Here is a 25,609-nt window from a genome sequence, read left to right on the forward strand (position 1 = left end):
AACTAAACAACGGGTACATTTGTGCACAAAAAGACACACAGGACATTGTAAACTAATGAGGGGGGAGGGTAAGAGGGCGTGAAGGATAAAAACTTACCTATCGGGTACGATGAACACTCTCCTGTGGCAGGTGTACTAAAAGCCCTGACTTCCACATTATACAGAGTATCCATGTAACAAAAATATCTGTCCCCTCTTAATATTTTGAAAGATTAATTAATTTATTTATTAAATGATATTTTAACCCAAAGGTGAAGGATAACATCAGGTTCAGTACTGACAGGACAAGGCATGGAGATCCCAACAATATTGGACCTAATTCTCCCTTCATGATACCCGGGGTACTGGGCCCTTTTGTTTTAGTGGCACTATTTTCCACTAAAACCAGGTATATCATGTTCATTTCACTGCCTCCTTTCAGTACATGGGAAATACATAAGAATATCTAATTAAACTTTTCTGTACTCACCTATTCTAATGTTCAAGACCAAGGACACCCAGCTGGTATCTTGTCCATGCCCCATTCCCAGATAAAAGGCCTTTATAGCTGCCCCCCTACCCTACACCAGATACCCTGAGATTCCTTCCAGCTCTGACAATCCATGAATCCTTTTAACAACGTACTGCCTTTCCTATCCCAGGTCAGACCTTCAGATCCCCCTGTTTAAAAATACAAGTCAGACATTCTGTCAGATAGGACAAGTTAGTCTGTTCATCTTTACATAAAAACTCCACAAGGAAACCTTTGGAGATTTGCAACAGGCTAGAGAATCAAACCAGCTACTCATAAATTTTGTATATTCTGTATCATGTACAATTAAGGTGATACTTCTTTTATCTCCCATTATGGAGATATTCCTTTTGACTTTTGATAACCATATTATTTTTCTGTCTTCTGAAAATGGATATACAGCATCAGTTTGGGGGCTTCAAGAAAACCTCATTTTTAGCCAGATACACAAGTAATTCCAGCTACTCGGGAGGCTGAGGCAGGAGGATTGCTTGAGTCCAGAAGCTCAAGACTAACCTGGGCAACATAGAGAGACTCCATTTCAAAAGGAAAAAAAAATAAAGAAAACTTCATCTCAATAATCTTAACTCTAAACCCTAGACTCAGAGCTAACACATTCTCTTTTTTTTTTGAAGCTGAAAGGTGATCCTGGCCTGTATATAGTGTTACAGAGTAATCTTATAAATGTGGTATTTCAACTAAAATTTCCTATATAAAATACATAAATTTTTCCACCAGGTGCTTTGATAAATACAGTTCAAGTTAACTTACTCAAATGTAATTACATGAATGTATGTGAGATTTGTTTCTCTTACCCCTAACTTTCTCACCCTGGTAGAAATTTCTATCCCCAGCTCAAAGGCTTTCTTACAGTTATTGGTTTTAACTGGCTGTCCCTATTGCTGGCTAACACCCCTTTAATTCTGTTATATGTGCATGAATAATAATGACAGTTGTCATTTAATAAAAGCTAAGCATCAAGTTAAATGTGTTTAACATATGACCTCACTGAATCCTCATACAACTCTGTGGGATAATTATTGCTATATCCCTTGAGTAGATAAAGAAATTGAGGCTAAAAAAAGAGATAAATATTTGCCCAAAAGTCATATAGCCAGTAAATGGCAGAGCTGAAATTCACGCCTATCTCTCTTTTATTCCAAACTTTGAGCACTTAACCGCTAAATTTTATGTATTTTCTTGGATTCTAACCATTTAGCTTGGAAACTATAACATGCTGTATTTATGTTATATAACTTATGTAATATAGAAAATATGATATGACTTATATAAATGTATATATAGCATACCTATATAATGCTTTTCTGACCAAAATTATTACCTGCCAAACAGCTCACCATTTCCACTCCACCCTCAATAAGTACATCAATTCTATAGGTGACAGCTCTTCGTCCCTTAAATTAGCCTGTAACTCTTATTAGTTTTGTCCTGCAAATATACTTTGATTCATTTTTTCTTTCCATTCTTCCTGCCATTGATTTATTCAATATAATTGGAATCAACTTACTGAGTGCCTACTATGCGCTTGGCAGAATTCTGCAACCCTCTGCCATGAAGTAACTCATAGTCTATCTACTAGAAAAGCAAAAGTTACCATCCAGTGTGAAAAGAGCATCAAGAGAAACTGCACACAACACGCAGGCAGCCGTGAGGAGGGGAGCTTCCTGGGGTAGGCTGAGTGGAAGCTGAATCTGAGAGGAGGAGGACAGGTGAGACCAGACAGGTGGGCAGCACTGAGTGCAGGCAGGAAAGGGGAGGAGGGTGTGCCACACAAGGGAGGCTGCATGGGGGTGTGAAACAAGCACCCGAAATCCCACCACTTTGTTCCTGGGTTACCCAAGCAGCCACACTGGTCTCAACGCTCCCCCTTATCCAAGTTCACCTGAACACTGATGACAAATAGTTCCCCAAAAAACATAACTTTGGTCACTCCCACTGCCCTTCTCAAGAATCTGTGTTGTCATTAATTATCAAAGTTTGCCCAGACTGCTGCTGTTTATTAAAGAACCTTATGATCTGTTCCAGCATATCTTTCTTTTTACTATTACTTATCAACGCCCCTCAAAAACTACTGAATCTACAACTGGTTGACTGGAGGCACAACCCTACTTTACACCTTTATTATTTGTATCATTCCCCAACCAAATTCTATCTATGCTTAGGAGCCAGCTCACATGCTATCTGTTCTCGGCCCTTTCTTACCTGCCCCAGCCGCCCAAACTGCTGAGCAATTGGAATCACAGACTCAGAATTTATCTATAGAAAAAACCTTAGCCCCATTTGGTCTAACTTCCTCATCTGCCCGCAGTTATTCAAATAGTGATCCATTCCTTCCTTTATTCATTCAAGAGGTGTTCGTGGGTCATCTATTATATACAGTTCTTCTTAAACTAAATGTTTCACGTTCAACTCATCCCTTCTCCCATGTTTACCTTCTTCCTCCTGTTCACCACCATCCTCCAAACTTGTTTCCTCTTCCTGTATTGCATGTAGCATATCCCAAGCTGGAAAATCCAGAAGCATTCTTTATGTCTCCCTCTCTCTCAACTCCTACATCCAACTGTTTACCCAGTTATGTTCATTCTTTCTCAGCAAGTATATCTAAACTCACTCTGCTCTGGCCCCATGGCCTGGTGAACTGTTGCAACAGCCACCTGACTGATCATCTCTCCTCTATTCTCTCCATCAGAATGGTCTTCTTAAAACAGTGTCAAACATTTATTGAGGGCCTATGAAGCGCCAGGCACTGTATGGGGCATCGAAAGTCTAAATGTGAGTAAAGATGTTTTTGACTCCCACCAAAGCATGAGCATCTAGAGAGTGGGAGCACTGGCTAATTTAACTCTATGTCCCTGGCACCTAGCCAGTGTCCTAGACCATCATTGTTGATTAATAGATACTGGTTTGAAAGTATAAATGAATGAAAAGTTCTGTGAATGGTCTCTAACAATAAATGAGATAGTTTTCCTGTCCCCAAAGAGGCAAAATTAGCTGAGAAGTAAAGACACACAATAAGTATAACACAGGAAGGTAGTTTGATAAATTACCTGAAATCAGTTTGTGGAGAGTAAGATTTCTCATTCTTTTTGTTGCAATAAAATAGCTCAGGAGATGGGGGCAGGATTGGGGTCTAGTAGGTGCTTCCCTAAACTCATTCTCCAAAAGTGGTCCATTTTCCAAAATGTTTGAGGAAATACATTGGCATGGCAGTTGTAAAAATCATTATGAAAGGATGACTATGTAAATCCCAACACTACTTCATGAGAATATGGGACAGCCATGGAGGAGGAGAAGTTGTACTCGTGCAAAATGAAGAACTAGTCAAAACAATGTGTTAAGGACTAAGGAAGTTAGCATAGAAGGTAGTCACCCCCCCCCCATTTATTTCCAAATGCAAATTGTTTAGGAAATGGCAAAAACCATACTTCAGAAAATTCTCTACATGCAATGCGGTATCCTGGCTTGGATGCTGGGACAGAAAAAAGACATTAGGGAAAAACTGATGAAATCTAAATAAAGTCTGTAATTTAGTTAGCCATAATTTACTAATGTTAATGTCTACATTTTGACAAATCTATCGTGGCTACTTAAGTTGTTAGCATTAGGGGAAACTGGGTGAAGGGCACTGTCTTTGTAACTTTTTGTAAGTTTAAAATTGTCCCAAGTAAAATTGTATTAAAAATAAATCCAATTCTAACCTCTTGTTTCCACAGCATGCTGGACAAGCAAGAGTTAGTCTATGATTCAATTATCAGTGGTCAGACTGCATGACTCAGAGGGAAGGTAGTCAAAGGAAGTTGTCTTTTTAATATTCTTCCTGTCCCCCTACTCACTCTGAAAGCCTGGCCCTGCCCCTAGACCCTTTCCTCCTAAAAATACGCTCTTACTCTCCTGGCTATAAATCTATCCTTGTTCTCCTGTATTGCTACTTAGTGGTATATTAAGGCTTGTCTCTGCCGGCCTCTTCTCTGACCTTGGATCTTTGTCTCTGTTTCGTCTCCACAAAAAAAAAAAAAAAAAAAAAAAAAAAAAAAAAAAATCTCCCATTTTGAGTAGTAGGCTTCTCTGCCCACCCCCATTCATCAATCAATTATAGTATATTACATTGTCTTGTTGTGACATCTTCCCAGAATTTAGCTGCATGTAATTTTATCTTGTTCACTCACTTTTTTTACCTATATCTGTCTTTCCTTATCTATGTAGGAAACTCCCTGAAAATAGGGACCTCACATGTCTTGTTCACTGCTGATCGCAGGGGCTCAAAACAGTACCCAGCACAGAGTAGATAGCATTTTTTGTATTAAGTAAATAAATAAACTTCTTGAGAGAAAGGCTGCTGTTATACACTTCTGTGCCCTCTCCAGCTCCTAGGACCACTGCAATAATAATGACTTGTAGTGAATTGTGTTGATGCCTCTTAAAATGATCTCTCATTCTCATATCCGTCAATTCATCTAAGAAGACATTTCTTAAGTACCAGCTGTCTGCTTACCATGATGCAGAAATGCAGAGAACCAGAGTCCAGGGAAGTCAGGCCATGTGAAGAAAGCAACTTACAGCTTATTTACAGAAATACAGCACTTTTTAAGTTCCTATACACCAGAGAGTGGTTAACCTTATAGAAAATAGCATTTGAAAGTTCCTAGAAAATCACTTCAAGAGTCCTAAAGCAGTGATTGGAGAGGATGAGTCAGTGATTTCTGGATCACAACTCTAAGGCGTTGGTGAAATGGGCTGATTTGTTTTCCCAGAGGAGTGGGGCATTTTTTATTTGGATGAAAAGAAGCTACACAAATCTGCTTTTTATTTTATAAACACTTGTCTAAGGTTTAAGGATCTCTAGTGAAAACTGAAAAAGCAGCATGGATAAGACACGGTCTATGTGAAATTTAAATTTGTTTTGTCAGGAGGTAAAAGACAGCATCTTCCTCCCATCTTCTGCTTGCCACCAGCTCTGTGCCTATACACAAAGGGTATCCAATGAAAGACTTTATCCCAGCCCCACTCCCAGACTGGAATGCTGCTCCTGTCATGTGCTTCCCTTTCACTGCATCCATAATAGTTTACTAGAATTGTTTAATTTTCTGTCTACTCCATGTAAGCTCTGTAAGTGCCACAAAGGTAAGCCAAGTCTATCTTGCTGACCTGGGTCTATCTATCCCCAGCATTTAACACACATCTGCCATACACTCTTAGGACACATATGCTCAAAAAATAATTGCTGAACAAGTGAATAATTGGTGAATGACTGTATTTTGAGGAAAGGGACCTCTGTGATGAGGAGCCAAGCAAGAAGTTTTAAAGACTTAAACATATATTGAATAGATATGAGGATAGGCACTCGCACCGAGGAACAACAGGGTTTTCAGAGGCCTGTGACTGTTACCTCCCCAAACCCTCATAGATATTTTCAGAGTATCCAACCCAGTGACATGCATTTGTTTGCTAAAGTAACTGCTGATGTGGTCCTGGAAATTCAACATTAAAATAACTCTCAGGCCAGGCGTGGTGGCTCACGCCTGTAATCCTAGCACTCTGGGAGGCCGAGGCGGGTGGATCACTCAAGGTCAGGAGTTCGAGACCAGCCTGAGCAAGAGCGAGACCCCGTTTCTACTAAAAATAGAAAGAAATTATCTGGCCAACTAAAATATATATAGAAAAAATTAGCCGGGCATGGTGGCACATGCCTGTAGTCCCAGCTACTCGGGAGGCTGAGGCAGGAGGATCCCTTGAGCCCAGGAGTTTGAGGTTGCTGTGAGCTAGGCTGACACCACAGCGCTCACTCTAGCCAGGGCAACAAAGCAACACTCTGTCTCAAAAAAAAATAAAATAAAATAAAAAATAAAATAACTCTCAACCCCAATGTTGAGAGTTGATGCAAGGTCATAATTTCTCATTCTTCTAAAAATCCAGAAGAATTGGCATCAGTAGCCTTAGCTAAGATTCTTGAAATGTTATCAATCCCTAAAATTAAGCATTTCATCCACCTCAAGGGATCAGATTCTTTGATCTAAATGTCTTAAATGCATCATAAATGTGGGTTTTATGGTCTTGTGGAAATGACTGCAATTCTCACTATTAGCTGGAAGGAGGTCACCCTCTAGAAAAGAGGAAATACCATTCCATTGCCACTACCAAAGCATTATGAGCCCCAGAAATGTAAGCTACAACAGAAAGGAAATAATAATTTTTGAGTACTTTCTATATGGAAGACATGTCAATTGTTGCACCTAAGAGTAATGGATGTAAATTTCAAAGTCCCAGACTCAATACTCAGTATGTAACCATGTGACTATACATGTAAGTAAAGATAGAAATAAAAATAGATATCTATGTGTATGCACATATATAAATGGATACATATGTAAATTTAAACTGACATATGTATTTATACTGAAATATATGTTTGTACATGTATTTATGTGTGTACCAGTTTAAATTGTTGACTCATCCTTTAGCCCGCCCAATCATTAATAACTCAATCTAAGCATATCAGGATGTGTTTGTTTGTCTTGGTTTTCCAGTCCAATCCAATGTGACTTTTCAGTCAGTTCATTTACTTTCTGTTTCAATTCCTTCCCAAGTTTTCTCCCTCTCTGCTGTGATCATGCCTCGTCTCCAGAGTCTCATGTCCTGCCTCTCCAAATAAACAAATTAATCCAGGTTTCATTGATTCTTCCAGTTGTTCAGCTCAAACAGATTATAACCAAGGGGAATTTGAGCCAATGATGCCAATTTTTAAAGAAAAATATGAATTTTTATTAAACTCTACCAATTTTTTAATGTTGGTCACATTTTTTTAAAAAATTAAACACTCCATACATCCCTCTATCCTTCCTCACCCCCAAAAAAGATGACCACTATCTAGCCAGATTAGAATTTCTTTGGGGTTTTTTTAAGTTTCAATATTTTTTTGGTGTCAAAAGTTGTTTTCTTTTTTTTTAATTTCACAAAAATTTACAAGGTACAAGTGGTTTTTGTTACATGGATGAATTGTATCATGCTGAAGTCAGGGCTTTCAGTGTATCCATGACCAGAACAGTGTACATTGTACCACACAGGTACACTTTTATCAATCACCAGCTCCTGGACTCCTGGAGGGTCTATGGGTGAGCTCTGGGAATTTATAAACCTCTGGTTTTCAAACTGCAATCAATTCATTAATAATGTAGTAAGATTAATTTGAATGCATAGTAAGTAGTATTTTTAATAGACAAAATTCAGGATGGAACTGAAGGAAAAATATCACAGTAAAATGCAAGAGTAAGAGTAAGAGCATTGCTTTACAAAATGTGACATTTACATGTGTATATGTACCAAGGGACATGAAAAGTGTTCCTGGAGAGAGTGGTCAAACAAGTTTGGAAATGCATATATATACATATATATAATTTAGGTTTTATTCGATTTTCCAATACACTTGTCCCTCTGTATCCAAGGAGGATTTGTTCCAGGACTCCCTTCAACTACCCAAATCCAAGGATGCTCAAGTCCCTTGTGTAATACTTGCATATAACCTACACACATCATCTCCAGATGATTTCTAAATGTGAACTGTATTATTCTTTATAGTAATATTGTTTTGGGGGGTTTTGGTTTGTTATGGAATATTTTCAATCAATCGGGGTGTTGGTTGAATTCAGGGATGGGGGGGACCTGTGTATAAGGAGACCCAACCGCAGTCCTGGATTCAAACACGTAGAACATAAAAATGAAGACTCGCTAAGGCTGCCTTCCCTGCAACATTCTTTCCTCAGCCTACCTCCAGGCTGCGAACTAAAATAAAATCTTAAGGCTCTCCCCGACCAGCTGACTTAATGGACCCCATCTTGGCCAAGGGAATATCCTAAACCCAAATTGCCTGCCAGGAGGAGGGAGGTCAGAGATATCCTTTGTAACTCATTAGCAGGCCTAAGGCTATGCAAGACAAACTTGCAGGTCCTCAATTTACATAACAAATATATGTCCCGGTGGCTTGTCTCCCATTAACCAATCCTCTTATCTTAAAACATTCCAAGTCTTTAAACAAAACTTCAGGTCTTTATAACCAATTACAAGTCAAATAATTGTTAAACCCACCTATAACCTGCAAGGCCCCGCTTCGAGATGGCCCATCTTTTGGGGCCAAACCAATGTATGTATTGATTTATGACTTTACCTATAACCCCTGTCTCTCTGAAATGTACAAAACCAAACTAACCCAACCACAGTGAGTCTACTTGCTCAAGGCTCTTGGGCGTGGCTCCGGGCCACGGTCCTCAAATTTGGCTCAGAATAAACTTCCTTAAATTATTTTACAGGGTTTGTTCTTCTTTTCCATTGACAGGATGAAGCTTAAACTATGAAAACTCCCAAACCGTCCCAATCCGCTGCCAGTTCTGACACGATGTGAGTCTGGTGCAGGGGGTGGCCTCCACTACCCCAGGGGGCGCTGCACAGAATTTGATCTCCAAGGGTACTACAGTGCGCGGGCTGGAATGATTTCCGCCCTGGAAGCATTTCCGTTCCCCCAGGCTCCGGCGTTCCTGTGACGCATTTCCGGTTAGCTGAGCTGTGCACATGCGGCAGCAAAGGAAGTAACGTCAACCCCGAGAGCGGAGGTTCAGTGCGGTGGCTCCGAGGTCTAGGGACGCTTTTACAACATGTCTCACCTGCCGATGAAACTCCTGCGCAAGAAGATCGAGAAGCGGAACCTCAAATTGCGGCAGCGAAACCTAAAGCTACAGGGTAAGATGCGCTGGATCTCGCGATGGCCGAGGCGGTCCGCGCGCGGGCCGTGGCGCGCTCGGGCGGCCGGCGGGGCTGCCTGGGAGTCCCCGCGGTCCCGGTGTGGCGGAGGCAGCGCTCCCTGGAGCACGTGTGATTGTGGAGCGTGAAAAGGCAGCCTGGGGCTGCCCACTCGCCTCTTGGCCCCGGAACTGCTCCTGACCTTTTTGGGCCATCAGTTTCTGTTTATAAGGTTAGGGCAGGAGGCCTCTGCGTTCCCTTCCAGACTTCCGGCAGGGCTTCCAACTAGACCTGCTTGTTGGATTTGCGCCTACACATTTTTGACTCCCTCAACACCTTCAGGTCACACCTCACACCCAGCCACCCTCCCTGTGACCGATCAGACACATGGAACGTTCTGTCCATGCACCTTTCACATCATCTATTTAATCTCTATATTTCTTTCCCAGAAAGTTCGGGTCACTTTTCACAGAGCTTTTGTGTTACTGTTGCCTGCTTTTACCCATCTCCACGCTTCCTCGTTTTCAGCTGGGAAGTGTCTTCTGCAGAGGGTGAAACACAAAGCTTCTCTGCCCGATATTCCCTTCACTCTCAACTTTAGGTTTTAAATTACTTAAGAGCTTCTGCATAATTATGTCCCGCACGGTGACTTAAATGAAAATGATTTTGCATAAGTGTTACTTTTCTTAGATGCCTCATATGCAGTCCCTGTTTTCTGACAGTGGGCCACAGATATTGAAGTAATTGTGTTAACCTTCTAAAGTTTCCTTATATTTCCAATTCCTATAGCATAATAGTACAGCATTAGTATTTCTTGATATAGGTATTGATAATTTGAACAAAAGATGTCGTTACTTACATTTTATCTTTTTCTATTTTATATACATAAACAGGAAAACTTAGTAAAGATAGTCTCAAGTATAGTCATGTGTCCCTTACTGACAGGAATGTGTTCTGAGAAATGCATATAAGTTATTTCATTGTGTGAACATCGTAGAGTATACTTACACAAACCTAGTGGTACTCTTACTACACATCTAGGCTGTGTGGTATAGCCTATTTCTGCTAGGCTACAACTCTGCATAGCATGTTGCTATACTGAATACTGCATGCAAATTATAACAAAATGGTAAATATTTGTGCAGCTAAACATAGAAAAAGTACAGTAAAAATACTACCATATAAAAGTTAAAAGTGGTACACCTGTGTAGGCCACTTACCATGAATGGAGCTTGTAAGACTGGAAGTTGCTCTGCAAAAGTCAGTGAGTGAGTGGTCAGTAACCGAAGATCTAGAACATGACCATGCACTACTATAGATTTTATAAATCCTGTGCACTTAGGGTACACTAAGTTTACAAAATGTTTTTCTTCAGTAGTATATTAACTTTAGCTTACTATAACTTTTACTTTATAAGCTTTTTAATTTTTGTAACTTTGACTCTTGTAATAACATAATAGCTTAAAATACTATGTAGCTGTACAAAACTATTTTCTTTCTATCCTTATTCTATAAGCTTTTTTATTTTTAAAATGTGTTATCTTTTTTACTTTTAAACTGTTTGTTAAAAACTAAAACACAAAGACACACACACTTAGCCTAGGCCTACACAGTGTCAAGATCATCAGTATCACTGTCTTCCACCTCCACATCTTGTCCCCCTGGAAGGTCTTCAGAGGCAATAACGCTCATGGAGCTGTCATCTCTTATGATTACAATGCCATCTTCTGAATTACCTCCTGAAGGATCTACCTGAAGCTATTTTACAGTTAACTTTTTTTATATATATAATTTGAAGGGGTACACTCTAAGATAAGGATAAAAAGTATAATGTAGTAAGTACATAAACCAGTAAATAGTTTATTATCATTACCAAGTATCAGATACTGTAGTATGTGCTATACTTTATACAACTGGCATCACACTAGGGTTGTTTACATCAGCGTCACCACAAACACATGAAAATGTGTTGCCCCAACACATTGCTGCTGCTGTGATGGCACAGCTCCATTATAGTCCTACGGGACCACCATCATACGTGGTCCATTGTCGACCAAAATGTTGTTATGCAGCACAAGAATGTTTTTATATCATGAATATTGGGATAAATAAGTGGTTTTATCAACTGAATTTTCAATTCACTGCAGTTTAGGGAAGTTGGGATTGAATGTTTGAAAGTCACTTGAGAAATAGTAGATTTGTGAATAAGATGTAAATGTCTTTCAGTGTATCAATTAGTCATATGTTTACCAAATAATATTAAACTGTTTATTTTGTAACTGCCATTGTCTGACCCCATCTGTTTAAATATTTGACCTCATTGAAGTTTTTGTGTCCCAGACTCCCTAAAGACAGAGGTATGGTCTTTGGAAGTTAAGAAATCAATGTAGCTTTCCCTTTTCCAGCATTTTTCCCTTAAAGGAAACTTTTCTCCTATAGTAGAATACCATAGCATGGCAGGTGGTTTTAACAGTGTACATGAAAGAGAAGAAAAGGCTGAATAGTTTTAGTCTTGGAAGCTATGGAATTTCTTATGTGCGATTTCACTGTTTCTAAGTAAACCTCCCCTTCCTTATATCACAGTGTGTTGTGTTTTTAAACAGGAGCCTTGAATGTGAGCCTGTCAGAAACTCAAAATGGAGATGTGTCTGAAGAAACAACGGGAGGTGGAAAAGTTAAAAAATCCCTAAAACAGTCTATGAAGGTGGGCTTGTCAAAAGCTCAAAATGGAGACTTGTCTGAAGAAACAGTGGAAAATGTAAAAGTAAAAAAATCCCCCCAGAAATCTACCATATTAACCAATGGACAAGCAGCAGTGCAGTCTCCCAATTCAGAATTAAAAAAGAAAAAGAAGAAGAAGAAGAGAAAAATGGTAAATGATTCTGGGCCTGGTAAGTATTTCCTTTGAACTTCAGCCATTCAAACATTTTTTTTCACGCACAGTTACCATTCTACCTTCCCTCTTATCGTATGCGCATGACATAAAAGAATCCCTTGTGCTCGCCAGTCTACTGGAAACTAGCCTGGTAGCTAAAGGAAGCATTTTATTGGTGGAGAGGAAGAGTGCATTTTAACTTTCTCAAAATATCAAGCAATGTGTCATCTTTTTATATTTTCTAACCTTTGAAGAAAACCTCACATTTAGATAAGACTCTTTATTATAGAATTCTAGAAATTTGCTCTTTGGGGCAGGTAGCTGGGCTTTTTATGATAGAACGTACTATAGCATAGCATAGGATTACCTGTTTGCTAAAAGAGTTGCAGAATTTCTAACACTAAAGAAATCTGGGCTGGTAGTAGGATCTATCTTCTTAGGCCTTTCTGTATTAAGGAACTTTGCATTAATGATTTTTTTCATTTGCTTCTTTTTTTGGCCGATTCCTTACCTTTTCCTCCCATAAATTCCTCCTTTAAAAGGAGTCTTAGTTGCAAGTAGCATCTAGTAAACTTCTAAATAAATGGAACAATAATTTCCAAGTTTTTAAAGTGGGCAGGGGGAGAAAGAAGGACTATTTTTTGAAGATGATTGGCTTTGAGTAAGCTCAGGTGAAGGAATGGGCATTTTAATTGACATGTACAAGCAGAGATTTCAAGGTAGGACAGGGGTCTGCAAGCTATCTGGCCTTCCACCTATTTTTGTAAATAAATACTGGGTCACAGTAGTGCCCATTTTGTTGTCTTTATGATGACAGAGACCATATGGCCTGCAAAACCTAAACTTTGGCAGCCCCTGAGTTAGAATATCCTATTTATGTATCTCACATGAAATAAGGGTTTCATTTAGAAAGGAGCTTTGAACTTTTCCAAACATAGATGGCTGTCTACACACAGCCTACTAAAAAAATTGTAGGTTATGTGAAATAGCTGAAACAGAAAGGAAAACAAGTTAGGGAAATGCATGAGGATTAGGAAGTAATTGTAATCCTCTTTTGATTGAAAGTAATTGTAATCCTGTTCTAAAATTATGGATGCCTTTACAATTCTCGTTCTGATTATGCCCAAGGAAATGACATTATTTCTACCCTCAAGCATCAAATCACGGTGCCAGAGGTTTTTTTTCTTTTATGTAGACTTTAAGAACTATTCTAGGGAAAACAAAATGATAAGCCCTGGAGACCAGCTAATGATAATGACATCCATGGTTTTTGAACATGTGGAACCTACAGAGTTGATTAATTCCTGAAAGGGTGACAGTTGGGTCCAGGGAAGAGGCCAGTCCTGGGCTACAAAGAGTTCTGAGCTCTGATCTAAGTCAGTTCTGTTCAAACTAGCATCACTAACTGCCACAAATTTCTACAAAAGTCCAGCATAGTAGTTAATCCATTTGACCAGAGGGGAATGTTGAGGAGGGAAATGGGAGGGAGAACTGGAAAGGTAGTTTAGGGCCCCATTATGAAAGTTAGGAATGTAGGAGTGAAGCTAGGAAGCCCTGCCTTTCCTCCCTCACCACTGACAGCCAAGGAGTAGTTCAGTCTATGTCGGCCAGCTAGGAGGATGGGTGCCCTCGCTTTACAGTCCATCTCTGGTAACATGAAGAGCCTTTGGTTTTTCCATTAGTCTTTAAAACAAAACGTAGCATTTATGGAAAATTTATGGTAATTGGCATGGGAAGAAAAATCAGTGCTGGTAATGAGCTTTTAAGAATTATGTTACCCAGATGTGCTTTCTTTTCCCTCAGTGAAATGTATGGAACTTGTAATTAGTATTTTTATATTGTTTAATTGAACGTCTAAAAATTTTTTTGTTAAATGAGATGGTATAATACATTAAGAGCCTAAAAAAATGTTGTTGCCAAATCTTTATGTACCCTGGCTTTTTAAATATGACCAAATCTTTTTTTCATGAGAAAGATTCTTCACAAATTAACTGAGTATGTTAAGCTTTTGAAAATACACCTCTTTGCATCACAAATCTTTTGTTTTGTTGATCTTACTTGGCATTTTTATTTTAAGGAAAAAATTTTTTGTGTTTTGTCCTTTAAAACCAAAGATGCAAAAAAAGCAAAAACTGAAAACAAAGGGCAGTCTGAAGAAGCAAGTGCAGAGGCACAAGAAGAAACAGAAAACAAGGTGGAGAAGCCAGATAATGAGGAGGATGACAGTGAAGTGCCCAGCCTGCCCCTGGGACTGACAGGTAACTTCCAGGAAGCTTTCCAGACATAGCTTCTTGAAAATGTTGTGTTCCTCTAAGGGGATTCTAGGATTGAAGGTTCAGTTGTGACTTCTAATTTGGTTGGAAAACAACTATCAACAAATGTTCTGTGTGTCTTCTGCTGCTTTTTGTCTTTATCGTCTACTTTATTGTGCCTGAGTTATTTTGTTCCCTATTTTTTTTTTTTTTCCTTTTCTCCATTCCTAACACTGAGTATTTATATGCACACAAACAGTTTCTAGGATCCTTTGTTTCTTTGCTTTTTTCTTTCCTAAGGCTCATTCCACACTGTATAGGAAAATTGTTGGCCCAAAAGTCTGAAGACTAGAGGTTTAATACAGGCTTGGTTACTAATAAGGAAGGAAGGATGGAATAAATACCATTGAGGGACTTGTGCCAGGTTAACCTAGTTTGGCCTTTGTTCATTTATAAAATCAAGAGTTTAGATTGGAGTTAGCTGCCCGTAACCAGAAATATGTAAGAGGTATTTGAGTTCTTTCTTAAAATATTAAGGCCAGATCTGTTTTGTCCAAACTGGAGAAGTTTTGGCAGTGGTTCTCAAGCAGGGCAGTTTTGCCTCCTAGGTAAAGGAGTCATCCCATTTGCCCAGAATTTCCCCAGATTTAGCACTGAAAGTCCTAAATACGAGGAACCTCCTTTGTCCCAGGTATACCAAGAAGGTTGGTCACCCTACCCCGAGGAGACATTTTTGGTTGTCAGAACTAGGGGCAGTCTACTGAAATCTAGTGGGTGGAGATCAGGGGTGCTTCATAACATCTTGTAATGCATAGGACATCTCCCCAAACAAAAAATTACATAGCCCAAAATGTCAGTAGTGCCAAGGGCAAGAATCCCTGGGTTACAGCCTGGGCCTGTCGGGGGTGGGAGGCTCCCAGGTGATTTTGATTTTGCCTCCTGCTGAGGAATTTGTAGCTACATCTAACTCTTCTCAGTTGTCTTTTTAGTGTGAGTTTAACTGGGTTTTTTTTTTTTACTGACGTTACACTCGTGTTTTGTTTTGTTTTTTTAATCCTGCCTTGGCATTTTTGTTTTGTATAAGTCCCTTGGTTATTCCTCCTCTCCACCCCTTATTGTTACGGGATAGGCTCTGGACTTGGAATCACACAGGCATCAGCAGTGGAGAAACTTCAGAAGTATCGGGTCTTTTTCCTAATATTATTGCATGGGAATGAACTGGGGTTTAGTCTCTTTTTGTTTTACTGTAAGCAGCTCTTCCAAGTAAAACTAATTTAGGCAAATATAGCAGTATTAACTTTTTTAAAAAGATGAATTTGCTAATGATAAACTTCTTTTTAGGAGCTTTTGAGGATACTTCATTCACTTCTCTAAGTAATCTTGTTAATGAAAACACACTGAAAGCAATAAAAGAAATGGGCTTCACAAACATGACTGAAATTCAACATAAAAGTATTAGGCCACTTCTGGAAGGCAGGTATGGTTAACATTGATGCTTGGACATTGGTGTCTATATTTAGTGCTAGCAGGTTGTAAAGAAAATATCAGTGTATTTTGATATTGCACTATGTGCTGGGTCTCATAGCCAGCCTGCATTAAAGGCTTTAAGTTATTTAATAATGCTTGAAGAAAAGTGTTTACTTCTCTTCGGTAGCACAATTCTGATTTCTGGGTAGGTATACATAACATAGATGATTGATTTCAATGATACAGAAGAGAGGAACTTTGTCTCTCTTGTTCATGTGGTAGCTTTAGTACCTAAAATGTATGTATATAGTACATGGTAAATATTTGCTGAATGAGTAGACTAAATGTCTTTTTCTTTCCCTTTTTAATATTTAGGGATCTTTTAGCAGCTGCAAAAACAGGCAGTGGCAAGACCCTGGCTTTTCTCATTCCTGCCATTGAACTCATTGTTAAGTTAAAGTTCATGCCCAGGAATGGTAAGCCTTTAATCTGCTTGTTTCTGCCATTATTTCCCTGGAAGTTTGTTGTAGTTGTTAGGGACTCATGGTGACAGCCACAGTTTGACTTAACCGTGTATCTTTTTTGTTTGTTTCTGTTTTAGGAACAGGAGTCCTTATTCTCTCGCCAACGAGAGAGCTGGCCATGCAGACTTTTGGTGTTCTTAAGGAGCTGATGACTCACCATGTGCATACGTACGGGTTAGTAATGGGTGGCAGTAACAGATCTGCCGAAGCACAGAAACTTGCCAATGGGATCAACATCATTGTGGCCACACCAGGCCGTCTCCTGGACCACATGCAGGTAAGAGAACGCTATGATGTAGTGCCTGTTTCCTTGTCTCATATGAAACACAAACTTTACAACTAATAGTTTTTCTTTCCCTTTGTTTTGTTAGAATACCCCAGGGTTTATGTATAAAAATCTGCAGTGTCTGGTTATTGATGAGGCTGATCGTATCTTGGATGTTGGGTTTGAAGAGGAATTAAAGCAAATTATTAAACTTCTGCCAAGTAAGTAGGTAGCATCTGCATGTGGTTTGCAAAGTACCTGTTGGAGGTAGATGAGAGTTTTTCCTATCGAAAACTGTATTGATACCAGAATTTTACCGTAGCCTAAGTGAAGTCATTGGGCCAGTCAGCCTTAGAAGTAGTTTGGAATACAAGCATCAAACTTAGTAGTAACTTAATATAGTAGTTTTGCCATTTTAGAGGTTATGATGCAAGTTAAACAGTCCTAACATAGGTCTCGTTCTCTCCCTGCCTTACCTATTCTTACCTCATCTAACATCTCCCAAGTAGCCATAGATTGGTTGCCTTTTGTGTTATATTTGACTTGTGCATAGCTTGATTATAGTACTGCAACATTATAAACTGCTTATAACTATAATAAAACCATAATCCCATTTGTTATTTATCTTTTAATGCTTTAAGGTATAATTGACAAATTATATGTAAACATTTAAAATATACAATTTAATGCTCTTTGACACGTTTACTACTGTTAAACCATCACAAACAAGGTAATGAACACATCCATCACCCTCAAAAGTTTCCTCTTTCACCTTTGCAGTCCCTCCACCCACCCCTCCTCACACACATCTGTCTCTCTCCGGTGACTGTTGGTGTGTTTTCTATCACTGTGGATAAGCTTGCATTTTCTAGAGATTTATATCAATGGAATCATACCGTATGTAGTTCTTTTTTGGCCTAGTTTCTTTCACTCTGCAAATCTTTTGAGATTCATCCATGCTGTTGCACCAGTAGTTCTTTTTATTCTTCAGTAGCATTTCAGTGTATGACTATACCAGTTTGTTTATTTCAATATCGATGGCTCTTTCTGCTGCCTAGATTTTGGGGCTATTAGAAATAAAATTGCTATGAACATTAATCTGCAACTCGTTGTAGGGGCATATATCTCCTTTTCTCTTGAGTAGAATGACTGGTGTGTGTTTAACTTTTTTAAAAACCACCAGATGCTTTCCAAAGCAGTTGTGCCATTTTACATTTCCATCAACATCGTATGAAAGTTCTGGTTCCTCCCTATTAAGTCTTTAAATTGGGTAGTGTTAGGCCCCCAAGTTTGTTCTCTTTCAAAGTTGTTTTGACTGTTATTCTCCTTTGAATGTCTACATAAATTTTAGAATCAGTTTGTCAATTTCTATCCATCCACAAAAAGTCTGGAATCATGATTGAGATTGTATTGACTAGAGGTCATTGATGGAAGACTGTATTGAATCTTGTAACCCATAATGAGGTGTAGCTCCCTTTATTAGGTTTTTAATTTCTATAATTTTTTAGGAGTTTTCAGACTACAGATTTTTTTCACATCTTTTGTCAGATTTCTATTTCATTAAAATTTCAATTTCCAATTGTTCATTGCTCATATATAAAAATACAGTTGATTTTTTTATATTGATCTTGCATCCAACAAGATAATTATTCCTGTACTCATAGATTATTCTGTATAACTTTCCAGGTGACGCTAGCCTTTTGGGTTTTCTACATAGGCAATCATGTACAAATACAGTTTCACTTCTTTATTAACAATTTTTCTTGCCTGATTGCCCTGGCCAGAACCTCCAGTACAATACTGAAGTTGAGTGGTGAGAGCAGACATCCTTGTCTTATTCCTGATCTTAGGGGAAAGCATTCAGTTTTTCATCATTAAGTATGTACGAGGTTATTAGTTGCAGGTTTTATGTAGGTGCCCTTTATCAGATTGAGGAAGATCCATTTTGTTCCTAGTTTGCAGAGGGTTTCAATCAGCAATAGATGACCAAAGGCTTTTTCTGTGTCTGTTGACTTTGTTAATATGGTAAATTATATTGGTTGATTTTTCAAATGTTAAATCAAGTCTGCATTCCTAAAATAAGTCCTAGTTGGTCATAATCCATTATCCCTTTTATATAGTGCTGGATTCACTTTGCCAAAATTCTGCTTAGAAATTTTGAATCTGTGTTCATAAATTGGTCTATAAATTTTTTTTCTTATAATGTCATTGTCAGGTTTTTATGTAGGGTAATACCTTATTTCAAAGAATGGTTGCAAGTAAACTCTCCTTTTTGATTTCTTGGAGAGTTTGTGAAGAATTGGTATTTCTTCTTAAATATCTGATAGAATTTATCAGTGGAATCCCTTTGGGCCTGGAATTTTCTTTACATGAAGGTGAAGGGTTTGATTGGTTTTTTTAATAGATCTAAGGCTATGCAGGTTTCCTATTTCTTCTTGTGTAGTTTATTTTTCAAGCAATTTCTCCATTTCATGTAAGTTTTCAAACACATAGACCCAAAGTGTTTCATGATATGCCCTTTTTACCATTTATAATATTTGTAGACTCTGTAGTGATATCACAGCTCCCATTTCTAATCATTCTACATAGAGTATTTGTAGTTGTGAAGCAATTATGAAGATTCCCTGGAAGATTGAGGTTATATCTGTTTCAGCACGCAGACAAACTATGCTCTTTTCTGCCACACAAACGCGAAAAGTTGAAGACCTGGCAAGGATTTCTCTGAAAAAGGAGCCATTGTATGTTGGTGTTGATGACGATAAAACTAATGCAACAGTAGATGGTCTTGAGCAGGTACTTTTTATCAATAACTTAAACTCTAATGTCTTAGTGTTTTCATGTACTTTTTTGGAAGATTATCTGGAAAGAAAATGGGTTAATGAACTTTTAATTTGAATACAGATAGTCCTCAACGTACAATGGTTTGACTTAAGAGATTTTGACTATGAAGATGCAAAAACAGTATACATTCAGTATGAAGATGCAAAAACAGTACACATTCAGAGAAACCATACTTCAGTACAGTATTCAGTAAATTATGTGATATACTTAATACTTTATTATAAAATAGACTTTGTGTTAGATGATTTTATCCAATTGTAGGCTAATGTAAATGTCCTGAACATGTTATAAGTGTTCAGAACTTATATGTAATACACTATAATGTATGATGTTCAGTGGGTTAGATGTATTAAATGCATTTTCAACTTAAAATATTTTCAATTTACAGTGTGTTTATCAACATGGACCCATTGTAAGTAGAGGAGCATCTGTGTAGTGAATTTGGGTATTAGATCTAGATACTCTGGGTAAACAATGCCATGAGCTCTGAAAATAGTTTGATCAGCTCTCTTTACTTTGTTAATACCATTTGTCACGGGGGGGAGGGGTGTTATGAATAACTGCCAGTTTAAATGGAGTTGTAAAATATTTTTAATCTCAGTAAGATGCAAGGCAAGTTAGGTGATGGAGAGACTGGTTCAGGGTGCATAGCTGGGGAAAGTTATAAATGAGGTGACGAGAGATCCAAACTAAGGTGACTAAAATGAGAATTTCAAGATTGAGTCTTCTTGATAAATAAAATATTCTCTAACTGGATGTAATTTAAAGAACCTTTGGTTGGTCGTTTAGTTTTTTAAATATTGTAGGTAAGGTATGACATGTTATATGCTATGTTTGTCATTGCTCTCCAAGTACGTTGGTTATCTGTTTGATTCATTTGTGTCTCTTCATTTGAACCATTTCTAGGGATATGTTGTTTGTCCCTCTGAAAAGAGATTCCTGCTGCTCTTTACATTCCTTAAGAAGAACCGAAAGAAGAAACTGATGGTCTTCTTTTCATCATGTATGTCCGTGAAATACCACTACGAGTTGCTGAACTACATCGATTTGCCTGTCTTGGCCATTCATGTAAGTGATTATGATGAGCTTATTAAAAACAGATTGTGCCTGTCAAGTCCTGTAGATTATGGGATGAGAGGTACTGCTCTCTCCTCTAAATGTCATCCTGAGTAGTTTGATCACCACTAGGTGGTGGATCCTGTGTGGAGGACAAGGACTTGTCAAAGGAGTAAGAGACAGCATCCACTTTGAGGGGCCGGTTGGGGAAATAGTACATAAGCCAGCAGTGAGCTTGAAATAAAGTAGGGTAACAACTCCAGGTTTGGGGGTTGTACAGCTAGGCTTCTTAGAAACAGCCTCAAGGTTCTAGCTCTAAAAGATTTTTTTATTTGATTCCAGGGAAGGCAGAAGCAAAATAAGCGTACAACCACATTCTTCCAGTTCTGCAACGCAGATTCAGGGATACTGTTGTGTACGGACGTGGCAGCAAGAGGGCTGGATATTCCTGAAGTCGACTGGATTGTTCAGTATGACCCTCCCGATGACCCTAAGGTGACTGGCGTCCTCGGGGTGTCTTCAGAATGGCTCCACATTAGGGAGTGCGCCTACTCTCCAGGTTCCCTGGGAAATACCACATTTCACATTCATAGGGTTTATCCCTAGTGGTGACTCTGCAGTATTTCTCCGGTGTTGATAAGTACTTAGGGCTTTACAGGGCTCAAGGGGGGCGTACATGGTTTTAGAGGCTTCAGTGGGATTTAAGAATGTTAGATACTTGGAATGATCAGTTAAGAGCAACAGGTGGCTGAAGGAAATAAAATTTGATTAAGGAGGTAAATAAGATTATGTAGTATATGTAGTAGAATGTGGGGTTTTTTAAAGCCATTTTAAAGATGAAGCACACATAATTCTTACTTTATTCAATCACACTGTTAATGTGCACATTGTGTCCAGCCTTTTTAGGCCTTGGTCATTAGCCTTTTAGCCCTGCAGGGATGGTGTGTGCAGGGGGAGTGCCGGCCTGGCTTTGTGGGGGCCCGGTCCTGTGGGAGGTGCGCCGTCTCAGAACAGACGTACTGTGCACATAGTTGAAGTGCAGGCATGTTCTTAATGGGCTCATGTGGAAGTCAGTGCATTAACTCAGGCGCTCTTTCTCTACCAAAGGAATATATTCATCGAGTGGGCAGAACAGCCAGAGGCCTAAATGGAAGAGGGCATGCCTTGCTCATTTTGCGCCCAGAAGAATTGGGTTTCCTTCGTTACTTGAAGCAATCCAAGGTAACGATCTTTTTTACTTGGAACATCTTAAATTGGAAACAGATTCCTCTTGGTTTGTAGGGATTGTTAGCAAGCACCGTTTCTGCGTGTGTCAGTGTGTCAGCAGAGTCTTGAGTCAGGGCAGTGCTATTAAAACGGCAGTTATGGAAGATTTTATGCACTTCTGGCCAGAAGGCAGGGACAGAAGAAACCACCCTCATGGCTCAGCCCTGTAGCTCTGGGTTGCTCAGCAGCACCTCTTGTGTCCCAGTCTCTCCCCTCCTGATCCCTATCGACCTGTTTGAAACTTTGTCCACTCCTTTTACGTTCCCTCACACCTGGTCATCTGTCCTCCTGCTCCCCTTCCTGAAGTCCCGTCATCCTCGTGTCTTTCCCTCTTACCTCGTGTGAAGCTATGGGAATCCCCATTCATCCTGCCCCTCCTTTTATCCTGCTTTCATCTACACCCGGCCTTTGATCTTGTTCTTGCAGTTAGTGCTTTACCATCTCAGGTCTCGCACTGTGGAAAAAGTAACTTCAACCCTAAACCCGTTCTGCTTCCACTGTCTCCAGGATAGCTACTGCCTATTGCCTTTCCTTGGTCTGCCTTTTTGGGAAAATGGTTTATATTTTTCCTAGTTGCCTCCCACTCGGTCCCCATCCACCCTGATCTGGCTTTGGCCTCCTTCCACCCCCTCAGGACTGAATCCATCAGAATGCTAAGTGGCCTTTTTATTGCTAGGCCTTGGGAGTGCATGTGAGGCCTTCTCTTCTGACACTTGCCTCCTCGTTGGCCTCCCTGGCATAGGCTAGGTTTCCTCCACCCTGCAGCTGTGTGCAGTTCCCTGAAATTGTTCTATGGCCTTTGCACACTTTCTTCAGTGTGCTCTGCCTGCAGCCAGCTGCTTTCCCTTCTGGGAAGCCGTCTCTGATCTGCCCTCCTCCGTGTCCCCACAGCACAGGTGCTCATTAAGTTGTCATTTCATCGCTTTGTCTCCCCCAAAAGACTATAAGCTCTCTGAGGACAGAGTCCAGGACTTGGGCACCTATTTTTTTCCCCACCACCTAATCCAAGTCTAGCACTATTCCATTTATCTAGTAAGCGATGACTGACAACAGAGCTATATCCTGTAGGAGTTTGTGGTCATCGTGGCCTCTGATGTCACAAACCCCAGTCACAGGGCTGTGTGGTGTTAGGGCCCCTCTTCTGACATGGAGAAAAAGGCAAATGGTCCTTCTAACTAGAAGCTTCAGGCTACTTCATCACTCCAAACAATCAGGATTATAGAGATTCTTAGAGAAAAGTGCTTCACCAGCTCATTGTCACTGTTCAATTTCTCACTTTACTTTTCAGAAAGAAAGTACCATTTTCCTAACTCAGCAAAGCAAAGGCAGAACTTTCCCATCAACGTTGGGAGACTAGAGAAAGCAGATTGTGCATCTGTCTGGAGGGATTCCACAGGCCTGGTCGTCCTTCCCTGTCTTCAGTACCTAATAAATATCAGGATGTTGATCTTCCTGGTTTACTAATCTTTATGCTTTTGTTTTCTAGGTTCCATTAAGTGAATTTGACTTTTCCTGGTCTAAAATTTCTAACATCCAGTCTCAGGTAGGTTTTTTTAAATACTTGTGAGTAAGAGGGAACCTTGTCCCAACACGACCTTTGCAGTGTTTCAGTGGGCAGTCACTGTCCTGTGTCTGCCCTGTCGTAAAATGGTGGGTTGGACTGTGTGGTCTGTAAGGGTTCTTGCTGTGGCTACCACGGTCCTGTGCTCTCTTCCTCCTCTCAGTCCACACACTGTGAGAACTTTGGCGTTGTTCTCACTACAGCAAATAGTACAAAGCCGAGAACAAGTGTATAGAATACATGTTTTTTAGGGAATGGCTTTGCTCTAGAATATTTGAAGTCTGCTTTTTTATTTTATTGAAACCAAAGTTTTTTCTATTTCAGCTTGAACAATTGATTGAAAAGAACTACTTTCTTCATAAATCAGCCCAGGAAGCATATAAGTCATACATCCGAGCCTATGATTCCCATTCTCTGAAACAGATCTTTAATGTTAATAACTTAAATTTGCCTCAAGTTGCTCTATCATTTGGTTTCAAGGTGCCTCCTTTTGTTGATCTGAGTATCCTTTTCTTTGTTATGAAGTCGTCCTGGAACTAAGGAACAAATGCTTGACGGTGAGGGGGTGGCATTTGGGGCCTTGCCGTGGGTTGGTGTGTGTTCTGGCTGCAGACTGGAGGCCCAGGTGCTCATCCTGGCCGGTGTCTGCTTGTCTGTGCTAGCTCGGGACACAGGTAGGATGGGGTGAGCGGGGATTAATAATCAAGATGTGGTTACAGGAACAAGGCAGCTTGTGACCTAAGCCTTAAAAAGACAAGTTTGTCAGACAGTGAGAGCCAGCGGTAGTTGTGCATTCCTGGCAGAAGCACAGAGAGGTAAAGTAGCAGAGCTCGGCGCTGGGCTGTGCTATAAGAGGTGCTTGGAAGAACGGGCTGCTCTGAAGCTGAAGAGAGGGTGGGACTTTTCAAAGAATTTAAGTCCTCTTCGAGCCTTGTTTTATGCAAAGAAGTGTTGAGTCCAGCTAAAGAAAATAAAACAAGTGTTGCTCAAGATAAAAGGCAAAGGGAATACCTCCAGTTGCCTCTGAGGGGACTAGAGAGGACCAAATTTGGGGTCACGGTCCTCATTGTAGGCATTGAATAAATGTCCTTTGTGATCAATACATGTTGGACTATGAGAGGAAGAACAGCTCCGAAACTTGGTTAAGCTATACCCTTATCAGCTCCAAACGGAAATGAAAGTCATTTGTTTTGATACTGGGTTTTTTTTTAATGTGATCCTATGAACTTCCTGATTGACATCTTAATACCTTAATCACTCATTCTCATGAATTTCATTGTGTGAAGGAAATAATTAATATGACTGTTACACTGAACTTTAAAGTCATACCTGCTAATTTTAGACCACAATCTTGTGGCCGCCCCTGATTTTCCGGAAATACATTGCTGAGGTTTATGCTGTTGAGAAGGGTGGTAGCGGGACAGTGGTGTGCCTGCTGGTTTTCTCTGTGTAGATGTTAGACTGGAGTTCCTTGTCTTGGTTGCTTGATTTCCTTAACATTCACCTTCAGATGTGAACAGCAATGAAGGCAAGCACAAAAAGAGAGGAGGTGGTGGTGGATTTGGCTACCAGAAAACCAAGAAAGTTGAGAAGTCCAGAATCTTTAAAAACATTAGCAAGAAATCATCCGACCGCAGGCAGTTCTCTCACTGAAGACTCAACTTCCTTTCATCTTGAACAGCTTTGCCCTGAAATGGATCTTTCCCCCTTGCTCTAACAAAGGAATTTTTGTAGCCTTTAGAATTTGGACTAATCTAACAAGAGTATGAATTGACCTGGGTTGTAAGCATTGAGCACTGTTATTTTCAGCAAGTATCTTTTTTATTTTTGGGACATAAATCAAAACTAATTTTCTTGGTTGCCCAAGGGCAAAGCAAAGAATCTGTCTGGACTTTTTTATGATGGTACAATATTTTAATTTTAAATACATACACACAAATTTATGTCATTGTTTTAATATAATTTTTATACCTTTCCTTCCTGGTGTGTGAAGATTTCTGCGACGTGGATTGCCGTACTAACTCATTGTGGGCCCTAGTGTACTGGACAGATGGTAATGCACAAATCAGTCTCAGTTTGTTTTTTGTTTTTAGTTGTTTCTTGGACCTTAACGGTATCTCTTGACCCCTCCTGAAAATGCTGCAGTGTATAAGGGCAGAGAGCTCTGGGAAATATCTAAGAAGCACCTTAGGATGAAGATTACATCACATTTTATATATTCTTGATTGTAAAACAATGAGCCT

General features: G+C 39.6%; 1 protein-coding gene across 1 annotated transcript; it reads left to right on the forward strand.

The window, feature by feature from the left end:
• The first annotated feature begins 9,103 nt into the window (after positions 1-9,103).
• Positions 9,104-25,558, forward strand: DDX18 (DEAD-box helicase 18). Its single transcript, XM_069473469.1, has 14 exons — positions 9,104-9,259; positions 11,863-12,150; positions 14,249-14,392; positions 15,728-15,863; positions 16,229-16,329; positions 16,455-16,654; positions 16,749-16,863; positions 19,296-19,435; positions 20,390-20,551; positions 20,882-21,034; positions 21,647-21,760; positions 23,292-23,348; positions 23,691-23,868; positions 24,877-25,558. Exons 1-14 carry the CDS (start codon positions 9,175-9,177, stop codon positions 25,017-25,019), a joined length of 2,016 nt encoding a protein of 671 aa, XP_069329570.1. The 5' UTR covers positions 9,104-9,174; the 3' UTR covers positions 25,020-25,558.
• The last annotated feature ends 51 nt before the right edge of the window (positions 25,559-25,609 follow it).

The sequence above is a fragment of the Eulemur rufifrons genome, chromosome 1 (assembly GCF_041146395.1).
Source record: "Eulemur rufifrons isolate Redbay chromosome 1, OSU_ERuf_1, whole genome shotgun sequence".
Lineage (NCBI taxonomy): Eukaryota > Metazoa > Chordata > Mammalia > Primates > Lemuridae > Eulemur > Eulemur rufifrons.